The sequence below is a fragment of the Triticum aestivum genome, chromosome 5A (assembly GCF_018294505.1).
Source record: "Triticum aestivum cultivar Chinese Spring chromosome 5A, IWGSC CS RefSeq v2.1, whole genome shotgun sequence".
In the NCBI taxonomy this organism is placed as follows: domain Eukaryota; kingdom Viridiplantae; phylum Streptophyta; class Magnoliopsida; order Poales; family Poaceae; genus Triticum; species Triticum aestivum.
Window position 1 is genome coordinate 343,864,811 of NC_057806.1, and position 22,335 is coordinate 343,887,145.

At 43.4% G+C, this 22,335-nt stretch overlaps 1 protein-coding gene across 1 annotated transcript; it reads left to right on the forward strand.

Moving 5' to 3' along the window:
- Positions 1-725: 725 nt before the first annotated feature.
- LOC123103292 (hydroxypyruvate reductase) lies at positions 726-8,574 on the forward strand. The gene is made up of 10 exons (XM_044524822.1): positions 726-972; positions 3,484-3,617; positions 4,305-4,449; positions 4,560-4,687; positions 5,272-5,343; positions 5,430-5,544; positions 5,625-5,728; positions 5,837-5,878; positions 7,251-7,463; positions 8,239-8,574. Exons 1-10 carry the CDS (start codon positions 858-860, stop codon positions 8,305-8,307), a joined length of 1,137 nt encoding a protein of 378 aa, XP_044380757.1. The 5' UTR covers positions 726-857; the 3' UTR covers positions 8,308-8,574.
- Positions 8,575-22,335: the final 13,761 nt, after the last annotated feature.

Consider the following 22,335-nt stretch of genomic DNA (forward strand, 5'->3'; position numbering starts at 1 on the left):
ATATTATATGTGACAACAGGTTCGCCAAGGATGAAAGGGCTAAAATTATTACAGTTATGTGGGCCATCTGGCATTCACGCAATAGATGGGTTCACAATCAGGAGACACTTGATCCTGGCAATGCAGTGAGAAAGATCAGAGAAGACCTTGCACTTTTGGAGCTGCCTAGGAAGCAAGTTTCAGTCCTACCAGGCTATGGATGGCGGCCACCTGAGGACGACAGTGTGAAGATTAACTGTGATGGAGCCATTGATATTCTCTCTAGCAAGGGAGGAGCTGGCGGAGTGGCACGCTCGGTGTCAAGTCTGCTGGGTACGCAAGCCACATGATGGGGTGACAGACCCATTGATCATGCAGGCACTAGCCCTCCGGGAAGGAGTCATTTTCGCCAATTTGCGAGGTCTAAAGCGAGTGACGATGGAGACTAACTACTTGGCTTTGGTGAATTTGTGAAATTCTCGTCATGCAGAATGATCTGCTGTGGCACATATTCTTGATGAAATTGGAGAGCTCTCTTTAGTTTTTGATTATTTTGTAATTCAATATGTATTAAGGACAACCAATATGTCGGCCCATTTGTGTGCAAAGCGAGCTTGCACATTTCTGATTACTCACAGTTGTCTGAACTCGCCACCCTCGTTCTTGGTTAGCAGCCTCTTGGCAGGCTGCCCCAAGAATGTTTTTGTTGAATAAAAGCTCTCAGATATTTCCCTAAAAAAAGTTTATTTTCCTTTTTTTTGCGCATAGTGTTCAGTTTATTTTCCAACTTCGATGGATCCACCCCGCAGATAGTGTGACGTCCGTCTCCTCCGCGGCTCCGCCTAACCAAACCCGCCGCTCTGTTGTCTCTTTCGTATATGGCCGGCGCAAGATCGGCGGCAACCAGGCTCACACACTCTTCGCTATTCCTACTGTCTCGCGCCGCCGCAGCGGCTGCGACCCGCCGTACCAATCTCCCCTCCTCCTCGAGAGGTACGGCTGACTCCTCCCCTCTCTCTGCCTTCCGCATACTGCATATTTCTTTGGCCTGACCCCTTATATGGTTTCGTGGTGTAAATGCAATACTAGCTTGGGTGCCTCCTGATTTTACACGGTAGATTCGGTGCTTGATTGGTCTGGTTGCTATTCAGCGGCCCTTTTGGGGATGTAGGCTCTTTGACAGCCTGACGCTATCTGTTCGGGTTTGTTTTGGAAAGTATGGCAAATGAAATGAGGGTGTTGTTGCACAACAGTGTACTGTAGATGGCTTGTCAATGGATTTTACTCTAACCTAGTTAATGCCTATCTTCGCTTGAAACTTTCCAGGTTTGCTATTCCATGTGAAATAGCTCAAGTCCTTCCTAACTCAGGATTAGAGGTCGCCTGCTAAAACAAAGCAGAACATTTCTTGGAATAAATCTTATTTTCAGAACTCATTAGAATATGAGAGAGCATTTGGTTTCATTGCCAACTACAGTAGCTCAGACTGGCTTTGCTGAGTCTGCCTTTCCTGCACGTTTGGCTGATTGGCTAGGAACGGTTTTTATTTTACGAGATATGTTTGCCGTCAAGAGCGAGCAGAATCAGCTCTCCAGAGCTGACAAGGTTTTTCTTGCCCTCCTATGCTAGCTCCCCTGCAAAAATTTTGTCGTACCAAACACATCTCCTAGCCTGGTAAGGCTATAACAGTTTTTTCTCATCCAAACGTACTGTGAAAGACTGTATTTTTTACCAAAGTAATGTACCTGTGAAGTTTAAGTTGTTACAAGCATTTGATTGCAGCCCAGTTCTCAAAAGAGTTTGTGACAGGGTTCCAAAGTTTACCTTTGCCTGGTATTGCAGCCTTGCAGGCAATCAATTGACTTGTGTATTCTGGGCTATAAACCAACTCCATGGAAGATACTTCATTCAAAATGAGAAACATTTATCTTATGAAACACTTATGAATTTTTTACCATCAAATATATATATACACAGAATCAGCAATGCTATTTTCTGTTAAGAAATATGGTGAAGAAAGAATAGCAAATCATGCATAAACCATGAATATTCCAATCGATTCATGTCAATTTCTTGCCTTCAAAGTATCTATATAAAATCTAAATGCTAAAATTAGTCAGTTCAGTTTTTTTGGGAGCTAGTCAGCGCAGACTCATTTGTGTCTTTGTGATCGTAACTTATACCAGCAAGCAACCATTGGTGAAAGTAAGTTTTGAATCTAGATGGAGAGTAGAAGAGTAAGTGAGCAAGTCAAGATATTAGAATCCTGGCAAAGTGAGCATGCCAGAAATCTAGCCAGTCTTAGAGCATCTACAGCCAAGATACGCAAATCCGTGTCCCTATACATCCGCGGTCGCGCCCGGACGCGCCCGCGGATGGTGACCGGGCGAGCCTCAAATTTTCCCATTTGCAACCACAGACCCTATATTTAAAATACCTAATACATGCAAAGACATGCACATCGATCATTTTGGATGTTTTAGTCCGTGTTGGGCTAGCGGGGTTGTGTAAACGCCAAAGAATTGTTCGTAAGATTTCCACTATAGAAACATCCGTGTTGGGCCGGCGTGTTTGGGGTTTTTTAGTTCCACCTCGCTGCCGGAGGAGTGCCGCGGCTGGCTTAAATAGCCGCGTCGGGCAAAAGCGTTAAGCTACTCTCTCTTAATAGGGGCTATCAATGCTCGCTTTGTGAAGGAGCTCATATCCTGCACAAGGCGAACATTGATGGCCACTGCTAACAATAAGAACTTTTTTTAAGTATGAGAACTTTTTATTCAATCATTCTCATCAAGCTCCTACGAGAAAATCACGAAAAAGCTAGTCGGACAATGTGTCAAATACATAGAGGGCAAGGTGCAGTCCGGTGCAAGTGAAATCGGGTAGGTCGGAGGGGATTTGGTGCAATTTTTGCTGGGGTCGGGTTGTCAAGTCCGACGTGGCGGACGCGCCGGGTCAGCCCCATATCCGCCCCATATTTGGGCTGGATATGAGGGGTGCCGGTCAGCCTGGGCGTTTGAGGGCCGTTTGAAGCGCCCGTCTGGGTTGGGTTTTTTTTTACCGGGTCGTCCGCCCGGGCGTATGAGGGGGTTTGAGGCACCCGGCTGTAGATGCTCTTATTGCATTTCACATTTTTCGGTATGTTCTTTGTCCCTCATCAGCCTTCTCTTCGAGTCCTAAATGGCATTTTCTTTTCTTCCCTTTCTCTACTTCCTTGTTGACCTAACTTAGTTGTAGTGTTCATGACTTTACATTCAATGAATATAAGGCAGTATTAGTTATGATGCAGTGTTTGCTGTAATCTTACATAGGAAATTAACTATTTAAACTAGTCATTAGTTACAACTCTAGGACTATAGTATGTCCATCAGGGAAATATTACTTTCCTTAGATTTATAGTTCAGTTGATAGATGGATATAATTTGTATCCTGCAAATTTTCAGCCTCTGGCACCACATATTATTTGTTCACATTAGTTTTTTTGTGTGTGCTTATTTTGCACTGCAGATTATTCAAAGATGGCTAGTTCAGTTGGAGGCAATGGCTACAGTGATGTTACACGGGTGCTATTCTGTGGCCACTATTGGCCTGCTTCTACTATTTATACGAAGGAGTACTTGCAAAACTATCCATTTATTCAGGTTAGTGATGCATGTGAACTTAGTTGATCGTCCTCTAACTTTAACTGAAGTGTAAAACTTTTCAACTCTATAACGCCAATGCCACATAAATCATTAATTTATCTTCTGTTAGCTACCCATACTGCATGGTGAGGCATCTTCAGAACTTCAGATGACTGTTGTTTTAAGTACTATTGGCCGTTGTAGCATGACGCTTGACTTTGAGAGGGCACACATGATAAGAATGGATCCAGAGCACATACTTTGCTTTCCATGTTCCGGTAAAAGGACTAACAAGCAATCTGGTCAAATAAGGATCATGCAAGGACCCAACGATGATGTTTTGATAATAACGTATGGCATTTGTCAATGCCTCAGTGATACAGGATACACATTTTTATCTTTTGTTCTTGCTGATATAAAATGTAGATCTCAAGAGTTTGGTATTTCTGAAAGCTTTGCAAATTAGTTTGTACTGGTTCCTGGTTTTCTTGTAACATGCACTGTTATGTGTACCCACCTTGCTTTCTCATTATTATTTCTCCATTTGGAGTGCTGGAAAAAAAAAATCCACAATCCTGATTTTCTTCTTCTGATATCATAGTTGATGATGTGCTTACATTTTAGTCTTGAGAGTGTTTTCTGTCTGCGAAATGTGACTATACATGTAGGAACTTATGTCTGACCACATTTTAATGCACTTTTCAGGTTGACGAAGTAGGCCTTGATCACGTACCTGATGTTATTCAAAACTACCATATATGTGTAGTGAAAAATAAATGTATAGATTCAGATATCATTGCCAAAGCAACTAAGATGAAGATTATTATGCAGTATGGTGTTGGTTTAGAAGGTGATTATAAGCCTGGATTAGTGGATCTGGTGTTGACGTATTATCTTACATTCTGATTGATCCATCGACATAACTAGGTCTTCTTATATGGAGTATGTAATTTTTTATAGGTGTTGACATAAATGCTGCTACAGAACAGAAAATCAAAGTTGCACGGATACCTGGGAGTACTACAGGAAATGCAATTGCTTGCGCAGAAATGGCTATCTATCTAACTTTAGGTGTTCTGCGGAACCAAGTAAAGTCACATGACTAGCAGTTTTGACCTATTGGCAGTGCTGCTCTCTATATCGTGGAGCTCCTATTGATGAACATTCATCTCATTCTTGTCTCACTACATCCACTCATGTATACAGTACCGAGTTTCTCAGTTCTCATGATAGCATGCCTAATTATGTTGATATTCCTGCACGATCGGTGAAAAATTGATGCAGATATGAAGTAGGCGAGCATATAATATTCTGCGCCACTAGGTCTTTGGTTGTAAAATTACCAGTACTTCAAAAGTGGGATAAAAGGGCCTGCAAGCTGCAGAAATTTGGGAACAAATACATGATGAGCGTATTAAACATGGTTTCTGTTTCATGTGGATCCTACTTAGTACAATATCCAACAATTTATGCAATTAGACACTGATTTCGAGCCATGGTTCATCATGTTGCATATATTTGTACAGAATATTCACTCAGTTTTTTGTTAAATAAGCTACCTTCGTAGCTGCCATCATTTGGAAGATAAGTTTTTTTAGTTTAATAAATATAAGTTAGCTTCTGTTAGTTGTAATGGAATATTCATGTTTTGGACTTTGGCCATAATTTGCAGAAGGAAATGGATACTGCTGTCATTCAGAAGGACTTGGGCCTTCCAGTTGGAGAAACAATATTCGGGAAAACAGTATGCTTTTCGTGTATGAGTTACTTTTTATCTACTTTCCACAAGAAAAATCCCATTTGAGTAGAAATTTGTATTTACTTTGCTAGATACTTATCCTGGGGTTCGGAGCCATTGGCATGGAAATTGCCAAGAGACTAAGACCATTTGGAGTGAAAATTCTTGCTACAAAAAGAAACTGGTCATCAAATACAGTGTCTTGTGGTAAGTTGCAGTATCATTCCCTTATGAGTGAATTATTAGATGTTGTGTTATCTTCCTCTCTCAAAATATTGCTATTGCAGATATTGATGGGCTGGTTGACAAGAAAGGTGGTCCAGAAGATATGTACGAACTCGCTCGAGAAGCTGACATAGTTATAACTTGCATGACGTTAAACAATGAATCAGTTAATTCTTCTCTATGTTCATTTATTTAATAAAAAGTCTGCCAGAAATATCTCTATTCGACTTCAGTTAGGCGGTTACTAAGGCACTAAAGCTATAAATATTTATAGGTTGGGATTGTGGATCACAAGTTCCTGTCAGCTTTGAAAAAGGTATGTGTATTTTTTCTCCAATATACTTGTCTGCATCGTAGGAGATTTACATCTTATTTCTTAAATTTTCTTCTGAGATTTATTTACTTTACGGAATAAATAAGCCATCATTCTTGATTCATCCTGTAAGAAGAAAATTTGTATATGAGGAAATGTTAATCTTAGAATAGTGTTGGAGGATCAGATTGTGCTGGTGTATGCATTGGAATAACCATCAGAAAATGGCAAAATGATCCCAGGAGCATATGTTCTTGTTTCAAAGAACACATGTGCTGCTAAAGTTTTCAAAAGGAAAAGATATCAAGAATATTCGTAGACGTTTGTGGAATGATACTGTATATATATAGCGCTGTGTGTTCCCTGCAAAAAAAAAGCGTCGTGTGTTCCCCGCAAAAAGGGTGTTGTGTGTGTGCACCACTGCGGACCAAGGTTTTTTCCCAGTGGTAACCGACCAGAAATTTCGCTGACCCCCAAGAAACAGCGCTACCGTTCGATTTTTTTGAAAAAAACTGAATTCAAATGCTAAGATCTGCATGCATATCTTATCACAACTCACTGCCTCGTGTGGTGGTGAGGTCCATAACTTACACCCTTGGAGGTCGTCTTGGGGGATTCCCCTATTGTCCCATCAATGTTTGCAGCTTCTTCAGCTGTAAACGGTGCATAGCAAAATAGTGCAGCAGCGAGGGTTCGAACCCGCACCCCACGCGGAGAAAGGCATGTGTAAGATGACCAGTGGAATAAGTGAGAGTATGTGTGTGTGCCAGGTTAAAATTACATATTGTGACGCAAAAAATTTAAATTCAGAATTTGTTTGAATACGTTCAGACAGAATAATTCCGAGATTGGAATTCGGTTCTTCCGGCCCATTAAAAAAAAGGGTATCGAAAAAAAACCTTGCTGCAGAAACACATGTGACAGGCATAACCGACCCCAATTGGCACAAATTATGGTTGTTTTAACTATTTAAATTAGGAAGATATCTTGTAACCTGGCCCTTAAGCCAGCAGAAATAAGATAATCCTGCTTTTTATTGTTTGGCTCTATGTAAAGAAGACCCTCTTAGAATATATGAATGAAACAAGAAATAATCAGCCTTATGTTCGAGCCTCTCCTCCATTATCAACCTAGCCATACCGAGCTGGCGGTATTATCCATCATGAACTAAGGTTCGTGGCATAGAGTTGATATTTTAGTATTTCTCTCCTTGCAGGCTTGCACACACATAAATGGACATATTTCATGACAAAAACTTAGAGTGCATAATTATTTTGCAATCTACATATAGGATCTGTTTTTGATTTTTGGAAAACTATGAAATATACGCCTGACAGCAGAACTCCCGTTCTCAATAGCTGCCATGTTCTTGTAGGGATCATATCTCATCAATATTGCCAGAGGACGCCTACTGGACTATACGGCTGTGTTTAATCACCTTGAGTCAGGTCATTTAGGTGGTTTGGGCATTGATGTTGCTTGGACGGAGCCATTCGATCCAGAGGATCCAATTCTGAAATTCCCAAATGTTATTATAACACCACATGTTGCAGGAATCACAGAATACTCTTACAGAACCATGGCAAAGGTTTGCACTTGTTTCTCTGCAATGCACAAAGTTACTTCTCATTTATCAATCATGTATTTGTTGCTAGTAGTTGTATCTTGTCTGTTAACTCCTGTAGTTACATTATAATATTTGTGTCAAAAGAACTTTTAGATTCAGAAGCGCCACATTTGTTATTTATTTTTGAGCCAACTACGGCACTTTAATATCATTAAGTAGCATCAATTACATTACCCTCCAGAATACGTCTGGTGGATCATCTTTCCAAACAAAACTAGCACTAGAATCATATGAGAACTAGTTAGTTTATGAGCTACCTCATTGGCTTCATGAGCACACTGTTTAAACATCGCAGTGCCAATTTAGATGACCAGCTTTCCTGGCCACAGGCTTGGTATGAAAAAGCAGTATTCTGTTGGAAGAACTTTTTTTCTCATGACTAAAAGCATCAGTAAACAAGAAGATATATGCTTAAACGAAATTAAATGATATTAGCCACTTAGCAAACCTCCTCTTTCTCTGCGCATAAACTCATGGTTTTCCTTGTGGATTGTTGCTTCTTTTTTTCGATATCCTAGAATTACTTTGAACTGAAGGACACCTCATTCAACCCCTGCTCAGATAGGCGTGTCATGTGCATTATCATTTCATTCTTAATAAACGAAGCCATCACCATCATCATTAACCGTGTGTATTGTCATTGAAATCCTCGATGTAAAAGAACGAAAGTTCGCTGACTTGTGTGACCATTTACCATTTCCTCTCGTACTGAATTTTGCTCTGCCTTTGGGTACAGGTTGTTGGTGATGTCGCTCTCAAGCTTCATGCAGGAGAGCCATTCACCGAAATAGAATTTGTGAACTAGGCAAACTGAGTAGATGGCGGCATTGTTGATTTAATTTAAGACGTATTACTAGACCCAGAATTACCAAATAAAGGCAAATGTTATGGACGATACCAAATAAAGGCAAATGTTATGGACGATACCAAATAAAGGCAAATGTTATGGACGATTGCATTACTGGAGAATCATAGGAATTCGACCGGTTTATTGATGTAAAGCATTGTTGTCTGTCTGATTGCAAACATGTGAAGCGTTAGCAGCAAATTTCTGCATCTCTGTTGCATACAATCAACATTGTTAGAATGCCATGTTTGCTTCAAAGGCCACTGAGAACCTGAAACAGTTTTGATGGTGGCCGCTGGGGTTTCGGAGTGAAAATTCTTTTTTTTAAAGGGAAGTGAAAATTCCTTGGATGGATGGATCCGGCAATGAAGACCCAACACACACACACACACGCGCGTCGCAGTTTTTGCTACTCCCTCCGTTCCGAATTACTTGTCACAGAAATGGATGTATCTAGATGTATTTTAGTTCTAGATACATCCATTTTTGCGACGAGTAATTTGGAACGGAGGGAGTATCTCTGAAGCAACACTGTATGCTCTGGTGGGTGAATTTAGCAAAGGAGGCAGGACGATGTTCTTTCCGAAACGTGTAAAAAAATATTTTTTCCGTAAAGATGTTATATAATCCTGGAGTCTTTTTTAGATTAAATCCAGCCATTGCTTTATTAGATTAGATCGGCAACAGATTACACTCTGACCGAAGAATTCTAGTCAGGAACCCAGGAATTATATCAAAACACATGCATATATCAGTACCAAGAGCTTCTTTAACACATAGGCGCGCCACCCAATTTGCCTCATGTTGAGTACAAAGAACTTTGAAACCCTGGAAAGAACCACACATGCCACATCTGTTTGATCTCCTTCAGGATCTGAACTCCATCACTCCGAATAGCTTTGTCATCATTCCATAACTCAACTAAGGACAAGCAATCTGATGGAACTATGATATTTTGAAGGGTTAGGGCACATCTAGATGTGTCTTAATTATTGCACATCTAAGTCACTCAATCAAGCATAAGAAGGAAAAGAAAAAGGGAAAAGAAAATATCCACACGAATCTCCGTGTAAGATCGATGATTTAGGACTTAGATGTACAATATTTATGACATATCTAGATGTGCTTTAGCAAAACTGTATTTTGAACACCTCATTTGATTGTTGTCTCAAATCCATCCCAGAACGCAAAGAAGCTTGGCGGGTTCATCATCGTCAGCCGATTAGCTGCTTGCTAGCTTCGCGGATAAGGAAGCTTTAGTTCCTGCGGCTCATGGCTGGCCGACAAGCTTGCCGCCAGACACGAGGAAGGCATGTGGTGGGAAACGGGTGCCGACAATCATTTAGACTTGGTTAAACTAGGGTTTAGTTCAAATATGTCGAAACGGGCGTCAGTTTTATGTAAAAATTATCTAAGTTTGATTGAAAATAGTTCGGTTTGTATAAATTTGCATCAAGTTTGTTTATTTTTGTTAAATTGGTTTTCGGGATCACGCATCATTGTCCTCGGACTGGTCCTCATCTGTCCGTGGTGTTCAGTTTGGGGGTCAGTGTTGGAGATGCCCTAAAATCCAAGCACACCCTAATTCTGACGAGATGGCCCCACCTGCCAAAGACAGGCATGACTCGTCTCTTTTGCCCCTCCAAGTTTCGCGCTCCCCTCTGCCTGCCGCTTGCAGAGTAAGGCCAACTCCAACGCACGATCCCAAACGGACGTCTGGTTCGTCCGCTTTTCGTCCGTTTGGGGCAGGAAAACGGGCACGGCCATCTGCTTGCGGTCGTGCGGCCATTGGTGCGCCCAACCGACACACCTCGTCCCAAACCATCTGGGGTTGTGGACTTCGATTTTTGCCCCCAAAAAAGAAAATAAACTTGCAAATAGTACAAGAACATAAATATAAACATAAACATCCAAACGTCCATAGTACCAGAGTTCAACGCAGGTCTTAATTAAATTAAAACCTAATAAAAGACATAAAAGAACCAGATAAAGGACCGTCGCCGGTGGCAGCCTTTGTCTTCACGAGTCGCCGTCCTACTCGTCGTCGTCGCCGGTGAGGCCGACGTAGGGCCGTGGCTGCCAAAAGTGGGTTGGCGGCCCCTGCCAGACCGGGGGCGCTGACAACGCGTGCACCACCTCCTCCCGTGGCTCCTGCTTGTGCTCTGGTGACCGCGGCGGCGTGGCTGACCATGGGCCAACACTCACTGAGTCAGCCAACTCTGGCACCATGCACGACCAACTCCACCTCTGGCCCACCAGACAAGGGTTACACGCGGCGATGGGCGGCTTCTCCACCACCTCCTCTGTCTCCTCCACCACCTCATCCGGCACCTCCTCCCTGACGTCGACGTCCATAGGTTCCCTAGGATTACCCGTGTGCCACGCCCCTGCCACGGTCACCCACATGATCACAGTAGATTGGGCTGCACGAGGCTTCCCTCCCCCTCTCAAAAATATCTACTTCCTCGCAATCTCGAAAATATCTACCCGCGTAGATGGTTTTTTTGTTTGATAGCACACGATTAGTATGTCTAGACCGTGTGCGATGTCTGTTACTCCCACTCTGCTTCAATCAATAGATCCAAATTTTCAGTAGCCCCGACATTTTACTCCCGCCTTCATCCTTGGCAATCTAAAAAATATCTGCTCGGCTGGAGTGTTTTTCTGTTTGATAGCACACGATTATTATGTTTTAACCGTGTGTGATGTTCATTACTCCCGCCCCGCTCTGCTTCAATCCCTTGATCCAAATTTTCAGTAGCTCTGCCATTTTACTCCCGCCTAGTAAAATTCTCAGTACCCATGGCATTTCCTCAAACACCACCTTGGACCCCCTCCACACCCCCAAATCCTTCGTGTTGGGGAACGTAGCAGAAATTCAAAATTTTCTACGCAACACCAAGATCAATCTATGGAGTAATCTAGCAACGAGGGGAAGGAGAGTGCATCTACATACCCTTGTAGATCGCTAAGCGGAAGCGTTCAAGCGAACGGGGTTGATGGAGTCGTACTCGTCGTGATCCAAATCACTGGAGATCCTAGTGCCGAATGGACGGCACCTCCGCGTTCAACACACGTACAGCCCGGTGACGTCTCCCATGCCTTGATCAGCAAGGAGAGAGGGAGAGGTTGAGGAAGACTCCATCCAGCAGCAGCACAACGGCGTGGTGGTGGTGGAGGAGCGTGGCAATCCTGCAGGGCTTCGCCAAGCACCACGGGAGAGGAGAAGAACTTGGGAGAGAGGGAGGGGCTGCACCAAAGGCATAAAGGGTGTCTCAAGAGGCCCTCCTACCCCCACTATATATAAGGAGCCCAGGGGGGGTGCGCCAGCCCTAGGAGATCCAATCTCCTAGGGGGCAGCGGCCAGGGGAGGTTTCCCTCCCCCCCAAGGCACCTAGGAGGTGCCTTCCCTCCTTGGGACTCTTCCTTAGGGTTCCCCTTTCACCCTAGGCGCATGGGCCCTAGGGGAAGTGGCGCCCCAGCCCACTTTGGGCTGGATCCCTTCTCACTTCAGCCCATGAGACCCTCCGGGATAGGTGGCCCCACCCGGTGGGCCCCCGGGACCCTTCCGGTGGTCCCGGTACAATACCGATGACCCCGAAACTTGTCCCGATGGCCGAAATAGGAATTCCTATATATAAATCTTTACCTCCGGACCATTCCGGAACTCCTCGTGACGTCCGGGATCTCATCCGGGACTCTGAACAACATTCGGTAACCACATACAAGCTTCCTTTATAATCCTAGCGTCATCGAACCTTAAGTGTGTAGACCCTACGGGTTCGGGAGACATGCAGACATGACCGAGACGTTCTCCGGTCAATAACCAACAGCGGGATCTGGATACCCATGTTGGCTCCCACATGTTCCACGATGATCTCATCGGATGAACCACGATGTCAAGGACTTAATCAATCCCGTATACAATTCCCTTTGTCTATCGGTACGATACTTGCCCGAGATTCGATCGTCGGTATCCCGATACCTTGTTCAATCTCGTTACCGGCAAGTCTCTTTACTCGTTCCGTAACACATCATCCCGTGATCAACTCCTTGATCACATTGTGCACATTATGATGATGTCCTACCGAGTGGGCCCAGAGATACCTCTCCGCTTACACGGAGTGACAAATCCCAGTCTCGATTCGTGCCAACCCAACAGACACTTTCGGAGATACCCGTAGTGCACCTTTATAGTCACCCAGTTACGTTGTGACGTTTGGTACACCCAAAGCACTCGTACGGTATCCGGGAGTTGCACAATCTCATGGTCTAAGGAAATGATACTTGACATTAGAAAAGCTTTAGCATACGAACTACATGATCTTGTGCTAGGCTTAGGATTGGGTCTTGTCCATCACATCATTCTCCTAATGATGTGATCCCGTTATCAATGACATCCAATGTCCATGGTCAGGAAACCGTAACCATCTATTGATCAACGAGCTAGTTAACTAGAGGCTTACTAGGGACATGGTGTTGTCTATGTATCCACACATGTATCTGAGTTTCCTGTCAATACAATTATAGCATGGATAATAAACGATTATCATGAACAAGGAAATATAATAATAATCAATTTATCATTGCCTCTAGGGCATATTTCCAACAGTCTCCCACTTGCACTAGAGTCAATAATCCAGTTCACATCGATATGTGATTAACACTCAAGGTCACATCCCCATGTGACTAACACCCAAAGAGTTTACTAGAGTCAATAATCTAGTTCACATTTACCATGTGATTAACACTCGATGAGTTCTGGGTTTGATCATGTTATGCTTGTGAGAGAGGTTATAGTCAACGGGTCTGAACCTTTCAGATCCGTGTGTGCTTTACAAATCTTTATGTCATCTCCTAGATGCAGCTACCATGCTCTATTTGTAGCTATTCCAAATAACTGTTCTACTTGGAGCTATTCTAAATTGTTGCTCCATTATACGTATCCGGTATCTCTACTCAGAGCTATCCGGATAGGTGTTAAGCTTGCATCGACGTAACCCTTTACGACGAACTCTTTTACCACCTCCATAATCGAGAAAATTCCTTAGTCCACTAGTTACTAAGGATAACTTTGACCGCTGTACTGTGATCCATTCCTGGATCACTCTTGTACCCCTTGACTGACTCATGGCAAGGCACACTTCAGGTGCGGTACACAGCATAGCATACTGTAGAGCCTATGTCTTAAGCATAGGGAACGACCTTCGTCCTTTCTCTCTATTCTGCCGTGGTCGAGCTTTAAGTCTTAACTTCATACCTTACAACTTAGGCAAGAACTCCTTCTTTGACTGATCCATCTTGAACACCTTCAAGATCATGTCAAGGAATGTGCTCATTTGAAAGTTCCATTAAGCGTTTTGATCTATCCTCATAGATCTTGATGCTCAATGTTTCAAGTAGCTTAATCCAGGTTTTCCATTGAAAAACACTTTCCAAATAACCCTATATGCTTTCCAGAAATTCTACGTCATTTCTGATCAACAATATGTCAACAACATATACTCATCAGAAATTCTATAGTGCTCCCACTCACTTCTTTGGAAATACAAGTTTCTCATAAACTTTGTATACACCCAAAATCTTTGATCATCTCATCAAAGCACACATTCCAACTCCGAGATGCTTACTCCAGTCCTCAGAAGGATAGATGGAGCTTTGCATACTTATTAGCATCTTTTAGGATTGACAAAACCTTCCGGTTGTATCACATACAACCTTTCCTCAAGAAAATCGTCGAGGAAACTATGTTTTGACATCCTATTTGCAAGATTTCATAAATAATGCAGTAATCGCTAATATAATTCCAACAGACTCTTAGCATCGCTACGAGTGAGAAAGTCTCATTGTAGTCAACTCCTTGAACTTGTCGGGAAACTTCTTAACGACAAGTCGAGCTTTCTTAATGGTGACATTTACCATAATTGTCCGTCTTCCTTTTAGAATCCATCTGCACTCAACAGCCTTACGACCATCGAGCTGTTCTGCCAAAGTCTACACTTTGTTTTCATACATGGATCCTCTCTCAAATTTTATGGCCTCGAGCCATTTATCGGAATCCGGGCCCACCATCGCTTCTCCATAGCTCGTAGGTTCATTGTTGTCTAGCAACATGACTTCCAAGACAGGATTGCGTACCACTCTAAAGTAGTACGCATCCTTGTCATCCCACGAGGTTTGGTAGTGACTTGATCTGAAGTCTCATGATCACTATCATAAGCTTCCACTTCAATTGGTGTAGGTGCCACAGGAACAACTTCCTGTGCCCTGCCACACACTAGTTGAAGAGACGGTTCAATAACCTCATCAAGTCTCCACCATCCTCCCACTCAATTATTTCGAGAGAAACTTTTCCTCGAGAAAGGACCCGATTCTAGAAACAATCCCTTATTGCTTTCGGATCTGAGACAGGAGGTATACCCAACTGTTTTGGGTGTCCTATGAAGATGCATTCATCCGCTTTGGGTTCGAGCTTATCAGCCTGAAACTTTTTCACATAAGCATCGCAGCCCCAAACTTTTAAGAAATGACAGCTTAGGTTTCTCTAAACCATAGTTCATATGGTGTCATCTCATCGGAATTACGTGGTGCCCTATTTAAAGTGAATGTGGTTGTCTCTAATGCCTAACCCATAAACTATCGTGGTAATTCGATAAGAGACATCATGGTATGCATCATATCCAATAGGGTGCAGTTATGATGTTCGGACACACCATCACACTATGGTGTTCTAGGCTGTATTAGTTGTGAAACAATTTCCACAATGTCTTAATTCTGTGCCAAACTCGTAATTCAGATATTCATCTCTATTATCATATCATAGATATTTTTATCCTCTTGTCACGACGATCTTTCAACTTCACCCTGAAATTACTTGAACCTTTCAATAATTCAGACTCGTGATTCATCAAGTAAATATACTCAACATCTACTCAAATCATCTGTGAAGTAAGAACATAACGATATCCACTACATGCCTCAGCACTCATTGGACTGCACACATCAAAATGTATTACTTCCAACAAGTTGCTTTCTAGTTCCATTTTACTGAAAACCGAGGCTTTCAGTCATCTTGCCCATGTGGTATGATTTGCATGTCCCAAGTGATTCAAAATCAAGTGAGTCAAAACGGTCCATTTGCGTGGAGTTTCTTCATGCATATACACCAATAGACATGGTTCGCATGTCTCAAACTTTTCAAAAACGAGTGAGCCCAAAGATCCATCAACATGGAGCTTCTTCATGCGTTTTATACCGATATGACTTATGTGGCAGTGCCACAAGTAGGTGGTACTATCATTACTATCTTTTGGCATGAACATGTGTATCACTACGATCGAGATTCAATGAACCATTCATTTTAGGCGTAAGACCATTGAAGGTATTATTCAAATAAACAGAGCAACCATTATTCTCCTTAAATGAATAACCGTATTGCGATAGACGTAATCCAATCACGTCTATGCTCAACGCAAACACCAAATAACAATTATTTAGGTTTTAATACCAATCTCGATGGTAGAGGGAGCGTACGATATTTGATCATATCAACATTGGAAACACTTCCAACACATATCATCAGCTCACCTTTAGCTAGTCTCCGTTTATTTCGAGTTACTAACACTTAGCAACCGAACCGGTATCTAATACCCTGGTGCTACTAGGAGTACTAGTAAATTACACATCAACACAATGTATATCCAATATACTTCTATCGACCTTACAAGCCTTCTCATCTACCAAGTATCTAGGGTAATTCTGCTCCAGTGGCTGTTCCCCTTATTACAGAAGCACTTAGTCTCGGGTTTGGGTTCAACCTTGGGTTTCTTCACTAGAGCAGCAGCTGAATTGCCGTTTCATGAAGTATCCCTTCTTGCCCTTGCCCTTCTTGAAACTAGTGGTTTCACTAACCATCAACAATTGATGCTCCTTCTTGATTTCTACTTTCGTGGTGTCAAACATCGCGAATATCTCAAGGATCATCATATATGTCCCCGATATATTATAGTTCATCACGAAGCTCTAGCAGCTTGGTGGTAATGACTTCGGAGAAACACCACTATCTCATCTGGAAGATCAACTCCCACTCGATTCAAATGATTGTTGTACTCAGACAATCTGAGCACAAGCTCAACAATTGAGCTTTTCTCCCTTAGTCTGCAGGCTAAGAAAATCGTCGGAGGTCTTATACCTCTTGACGTGAGCACGAGCCTGAAATCCCAATTTCAGCCCTCGAAACATCTCATATGTTTCGCGACGTTTTAAAACGTCTTCGGTGCCTCAACTCTAAACCGTTTAACTGAACTATCACGTAGTTATCAAAACGTGTATGTCAGATGTTCGCAACATCCACAGACAACGTTCGAGGTTCAGCACACTGAGCGGTGCATTAAGGACATAAGCCTTCTATGAAGCAATGAGGACAATCCTCAGTTTACGGACCTAGTCCGCATAATTACTACTCTCAACTTTCAACTAAATTTTCTCTAGGAACATATCTAAATAGTAGAACTGAAGCACGAGCTACGACATAATTTGCGAAGACCTTTCGACTATGTTCAGGATAATTAAGTTCATCTTATGAACTCCCACTCAGATAGACATCCCTCTAGTCATCTAAGTGATTACATGATCCGAGTCAACTAGGCCGTGTCCGATCATCACGTGAGACGGACTAGTCAACATCGGTGAACATCTTCATGTTGATCGTATCTTCTATACGACTCATGCTCGACCTTTTGGTCTTCTGTGTTCCGAGGCCATGTCTGTACATGCTAGGCTTGTCAAGTTAACCTAAGTGTTTGCATGTGTAAATCTGTCTTACACCCGTTGTATGTGAACGTTTGGATCAAACACCCGATCATCACGTGGTGCATTGAAACAACGAACTGTCGCAATGGTGCATAGTTAGGGGGAACACTTTCTTGAAATTTTAATGAGGGATCATCTTATTTACTACCGTTGTTCTAAGCAAACAAGATGCATAAACATGATAAACATCACATGCAATCAAATAGTGACATGATATGGCGAATATCATATTGCTCCTTTTGATCTCCATCTTCGGGGCTCCATGATCATCATCGTCACCGGCATGACACCATGATCTCCATCATCATGATCTCCATCATCGTGTCTTCTTGAAGTTGTCTCGTCAACTATTACTTCTACTACTACAGCTAACGGTTAGCAATAAAGTAAAGTAATTACATGACGTTTATGTTGACACGCAGGTCATAAATAAATTAAGACAACTCCTATGGCTCCTGTCGGTTGTCATACTCATCGACATGCAAGTCGTGATTCCTATTACAAGAACATGATCAATCTCATACATCACATATATCATTCATCACACCCTTTGGCCATATCACATCACATAGCATACCCTGCAAAAACAAGTTAGACGTCCTCTAATTGTTGTTTGCATGTTTTACGTGGCTGCTATGGGTTTCTAGCAAGAACGTTTCTTACCTACGCAAAGACCACAACGTAATATGCCAATTGCTATTTACCCTTCATAAGGACTAGTGCCGAACGGACGGCACCTCCGCGTTCAACACACGTACAGCCCGGTGACGTCTCCCATGCCTTGATCCAGCAAGGAGAGAGGGAGAGATTGAGGAAGACTCCATCCAGCAGCAGCACAATGGCGTGGTGGTGGTGGAGGAGTGTGGCAATCCTGCAGGGCTTCGCCAAGCACCACGGGAGAGGAGAAGAACTTGGGAGAGAGGGAGGGGCTGCACCAAAGGCATAAAGGGTGTCTCAAGAGGCCCTCCTACCCCCACTATATATAGGGAGCCCAAGGGGGGGGGGTGCGCCAGCCCTAGGAGATCCAATCTCCTAGGGGGCAGCGGCTAGGGGAGGTTTCCCTCCCCCCCAAGGCACCTAGGAGGTGCCTTCCCTCCTTGGGACTCTTCCTTAGGGTTCCCCTTTCACCCTAGGCGCATGGGCCCTAGGGGAAGTGGCGCACCAGCCCACTTTGGGCTGGATCCCTTCTCACTTCAGCCCATGAGACCCTCCAGGATAGGTGGCCCCACCCGGTGGGCCCCCGGGACCCTTTCGGTGGTCCCGGTACAATACCAATGACCCCGAAACTTGTCCCGATGGCCGAAATAGGACTTCCTATATATAAATCTTTACCTCCAGACCATTCCGGAACTCCTCGTGATGTCCGGGATCTCATCCGGGACTCCGAACAACATTCGGTAACCACATACAAGCTTCCTTTATAACCCTAGCATCATGGAACCTTAAGTGTGTAGACCCTACGGGTTCGGGAGACATGCAGACATGACCGAGACGTTCTCCGGTCAATAACCAACAGCGGGATCTGGATACCCATGTTGGCTCCCACATGTTCCACGATGATCTCATCGGATGAACCACGATGTCAAGGACTTAATCAATCTCGTATACAATTCCCTTTGTCTATCGGTACGATACTTGCCCGAGATTCGATCGTCGGTATCCCGATACCTTGTTCAATCTCGTTACCGGCAAGTCTCTTTACTCGTTCCGTAACACATCATCCCGTGATCAACTCCTTGATCACATTGTGCACATTATGATGATGTCCTACCGAGTGAGCCCAGAGATACCTCTCCGCTTACACGGAGTGACAAATCCCAGTCTCGATTCGTGCCAACCCAACAGACACTTTCAGAGATACCCGTAGTGCACCTTTATAGTCACCCAGTTACGTTGTGACGTTTGGTACACCCAAAGCACTCGTACGGTATCCGGGAGTTGCACAATCTCATGGTCTAAGGAAATGATACTTGACATTAGAAAAGCTTTAGCATACGAACTACATGATCTTGTGCTAGGCTTAGGATTGGGTCTTGTCCATCACATCATTCTCCTAATGATGTGATCCCGTTATCAATGACATCCAATGTCCATGGTCAGGAAACCGTAACCATCTATTGATCAACGAGCTAGTCAACTAGAGGCTTACTAGGGACATGGTGTTGTCTATGTATCCACGCATGTATCTGAGTTTCCTGTCAATACAATTATAGCATGGATAATAAACGATTATCATGAACAAGGAAATATAATAATAATCAATTTATTATTGCCTCTAGGGCATATTTCCAACACTTCGCTCACCCCAAATCCCCCGCTCACATACATACACACCACCCCTCCCTCACTCCAAACCTAGCTAGGTCACCACCGCCACTGCCTCGCCACCTCCATCGTCAACCTCTGCCGGTCTGCCCGTGTAGTTTACCCACCGATATACATACCCTCGCTGCCCTGAGTTTCTTAGTTGACGCCTGCGAAACGCCCCTTTCCCAGAGATCCCCATCCCCACCCCCACCCCCACTCCAGAGTGTCGTAGCCTAAGGCCGGCTACGCTTCCCAGGGAGCTCAAGGAGCGAATGGCCCAAAAGAGCTTTACCGCGGCCTGTTCGCCCGACGTCGGCGAGGTGGCCACCAAGGAAGCTCACGACGATGACTGGACCTGGATTGAGCCTTTCAATCAGCGAGCTAGAGTATTCTCGCATGTCGCGGACGCCGGCTACGACATCAAGGTCGTCGACACCGATGGCTTGACGTGGGTTATGTCACAGGTTAGGTTGCCCACCCCCAACTCTTCGGGTTCGATAGTCATCGATCTCATCGATGGCCCTATCGCTGATCTCCTACGGCTCGTTATGAACAATTTGCCATCCCTCACTACCATGGAGCCCCTTTTGTCATTTCTGAAGGGACACATTCTGCGGCGCTGGCCTGTGATTCTCAGTTGGCAAGTCAGACCTCATTGACGGTGACCACGAGGAGGAGCCAACGTGTGACAAGTGAGGAAACCCATGATTTGTTTTCTTGAACCCCTTTTGTAGTGAGAACTTGTCTAGTATTTATTGCTATATTAGGTTGTTTGCATTACGCCTTGTTTATTTCTATGGTTTATGGTTGTTCGGTTATTTGTAGTTAGCATATGTCCAGTTTCAATTGCCATCTTTGGTTGTTCGTAGTATGCCTTGTTTATTTCAACTATTAACAGTGTGATGTTCTATATGTGCTAGTATGAACTGTGCAGTTCAATTTCATCAATCCAAATTTAACAATAGCTCTATGAATGACTATATTTGGTTGTTGTTAAGCATGTTGTACTCCTCCGAATTTTTTTAGTTCGCATATAAGATTTTTCTAAAGTCAAGCCTCGTAAAGTTTGACCAACTTTATAGAATAAAATACCAGCATTCACAATATGGAATAAATATTAGTACATGTGTCATGACTTAAATTTTCATATTGTATAACTTCAGCATGCTAGATGTTGATATTTTTTCATATAAATAAGGTCAAACTTTATGAAGTTTGACTTCAGACAATTCTTACATGCAGAGTAAAAAGGATCGGAGGGAGTATTGAACACGCCTTTCCATTTGATTTAATAATGGCACTGTTTGGATACTCTAACTTAGCTAGAGGTTAGAGTTAATTTCTAGCTCATGACAGTTAAAAGGGAGAGAGAGAGAGAGATTGGTGGAATAGTTGATTGTACTGCTTGAGCCTTGTGGGCATATATATAGGAGTACATGGTCATCTTGGAGTACAAGTCAAGGTAGAATAAATCCTACGCTATCTTACGTTTCCTAAATAACAATGATACTAAACAATGACTAACCCTGAACTAACTCTAGCCAAAGAGGTGTTTGGATGACAGTGTTAGATTGACAATAAATGCACTAGGAGAACTAGCCCCAATCAGCACCTCTTGGGTGGGATAGTTGTTTTGGGTGGGTTTGACGCAACTAGCTCAAACTAGCCCTCATGTTTGGATACTGATGTCTACCACACAACTTTATTCTTGTAGACTTGTGTTGGGCCTCCAAGCACAGAGTTTTGTAGGACAGTAGCAATTTTCCCTCAAGTGGATGACCAAAGGTTTATCAACCCGTGGGAGATGTAGGATGAAGATGGTCCCTCTCAAACAACCCTGCAACCAAATATAAGAAATCTCTTGTGTCCCCGACATACCCAATACAATGGCAAATTGTATAGGTGCACTAGTTCAGCGAAGAGATGGTGAATAAAAGTGTAATATTGATGGTAGAAATATATTTTTATAATCTGAATAAATAAGAACATCAGGGTAGCAAATAGTAAATGGGCACAAAAACGGTATTGCAATGCTTGAAAATGAGGCCTAGGTTCCGTACTTTCACTAGTGCAATCTCTCAACAATGCTAATATAATTGGATCATATAACCATCCCTCAACGTGCAACGAAGAATCACTCCAAAGTTCTTATCTAGCGGAGAACATACGAAGAAATCATTTGTAGGGTATGGAACCACCTCGAAGCTATTCTTTCCGTTCGATCTATCCAAGAGTTCGTACTAAAATAACACCAAATAATTTCAGATCCAGAATACTCAATCGAACACAAAGAACCTCGAAGAGTGCCCCAAGATTTCTACCAGAGAAACTAAAGACGAGAACATGCATCAACCCCGAAGAGTGCCCCAAGACATCTCCGGCCGCTGCCGTGGCCTGGTTCACATGCGGTCCATGGTTAGCGTAAGCATGTCCCTGGGGTATCGGCCATACCCTGTGGTTGTTGTCATCGAAGGGTTCGGCGAAGCTTCCATGCATCTCATGGAAAGCCCTGACCTCCAGCGTATCTCCTGCCCAGTTCGGCTCGGGGAACGAGCTGGGGTCTTCCTCAGGCGTGTACTCCAGGTCCACCATGCGGGGCACGTAGGCATCTGGGGCGGCTGCACCGGAGCCTTCACCTGGGTACCCCACACCTTGGGCTTTCGGGACCTGCGCCTGGCCCTGGTGGCCGTGGAGCGATGCCCAGCGTGGCCCCATAGGGTACCGCCAGAGCTTGCTGAAGGAAATATGCCCTAGAGGCAATAATAATGTTATTATTTTATTTCCTTATATCATGATAAATGTTTATTATTCATGCTAGAATTGTATTATCCGGAAACATAATACTTGTGTGAATACATAGACAAACTA

What these genes read in the sequence shown, in the direction of transcription:
- LOC123103292 (XM_044524822.1), top strand. Translation starts at nt 858, where the DNA reads ATGGCCGGCGCAAGATCGGCGGCAACCAGGCTCACACACTCTTCGCTA. An exon ending in TCCTGTCAGCTTTGAAAAAG is followed by an intron (nt 5,879 to 7,250) that starts GTATGTGTATTT and finishes ATGTTCTTGTAG; the next exon opens with GGATCATATCTCATCAATAT. An exon ending in CTTACAGAACCATGGCAAAG is followed by an intron (nt 7,464 to 8,238) that starts GTTTGCACTTGT and finishes CTTTGGGTACAG; the next exon opens with GTTGTTGGTGATGTCGCTCT.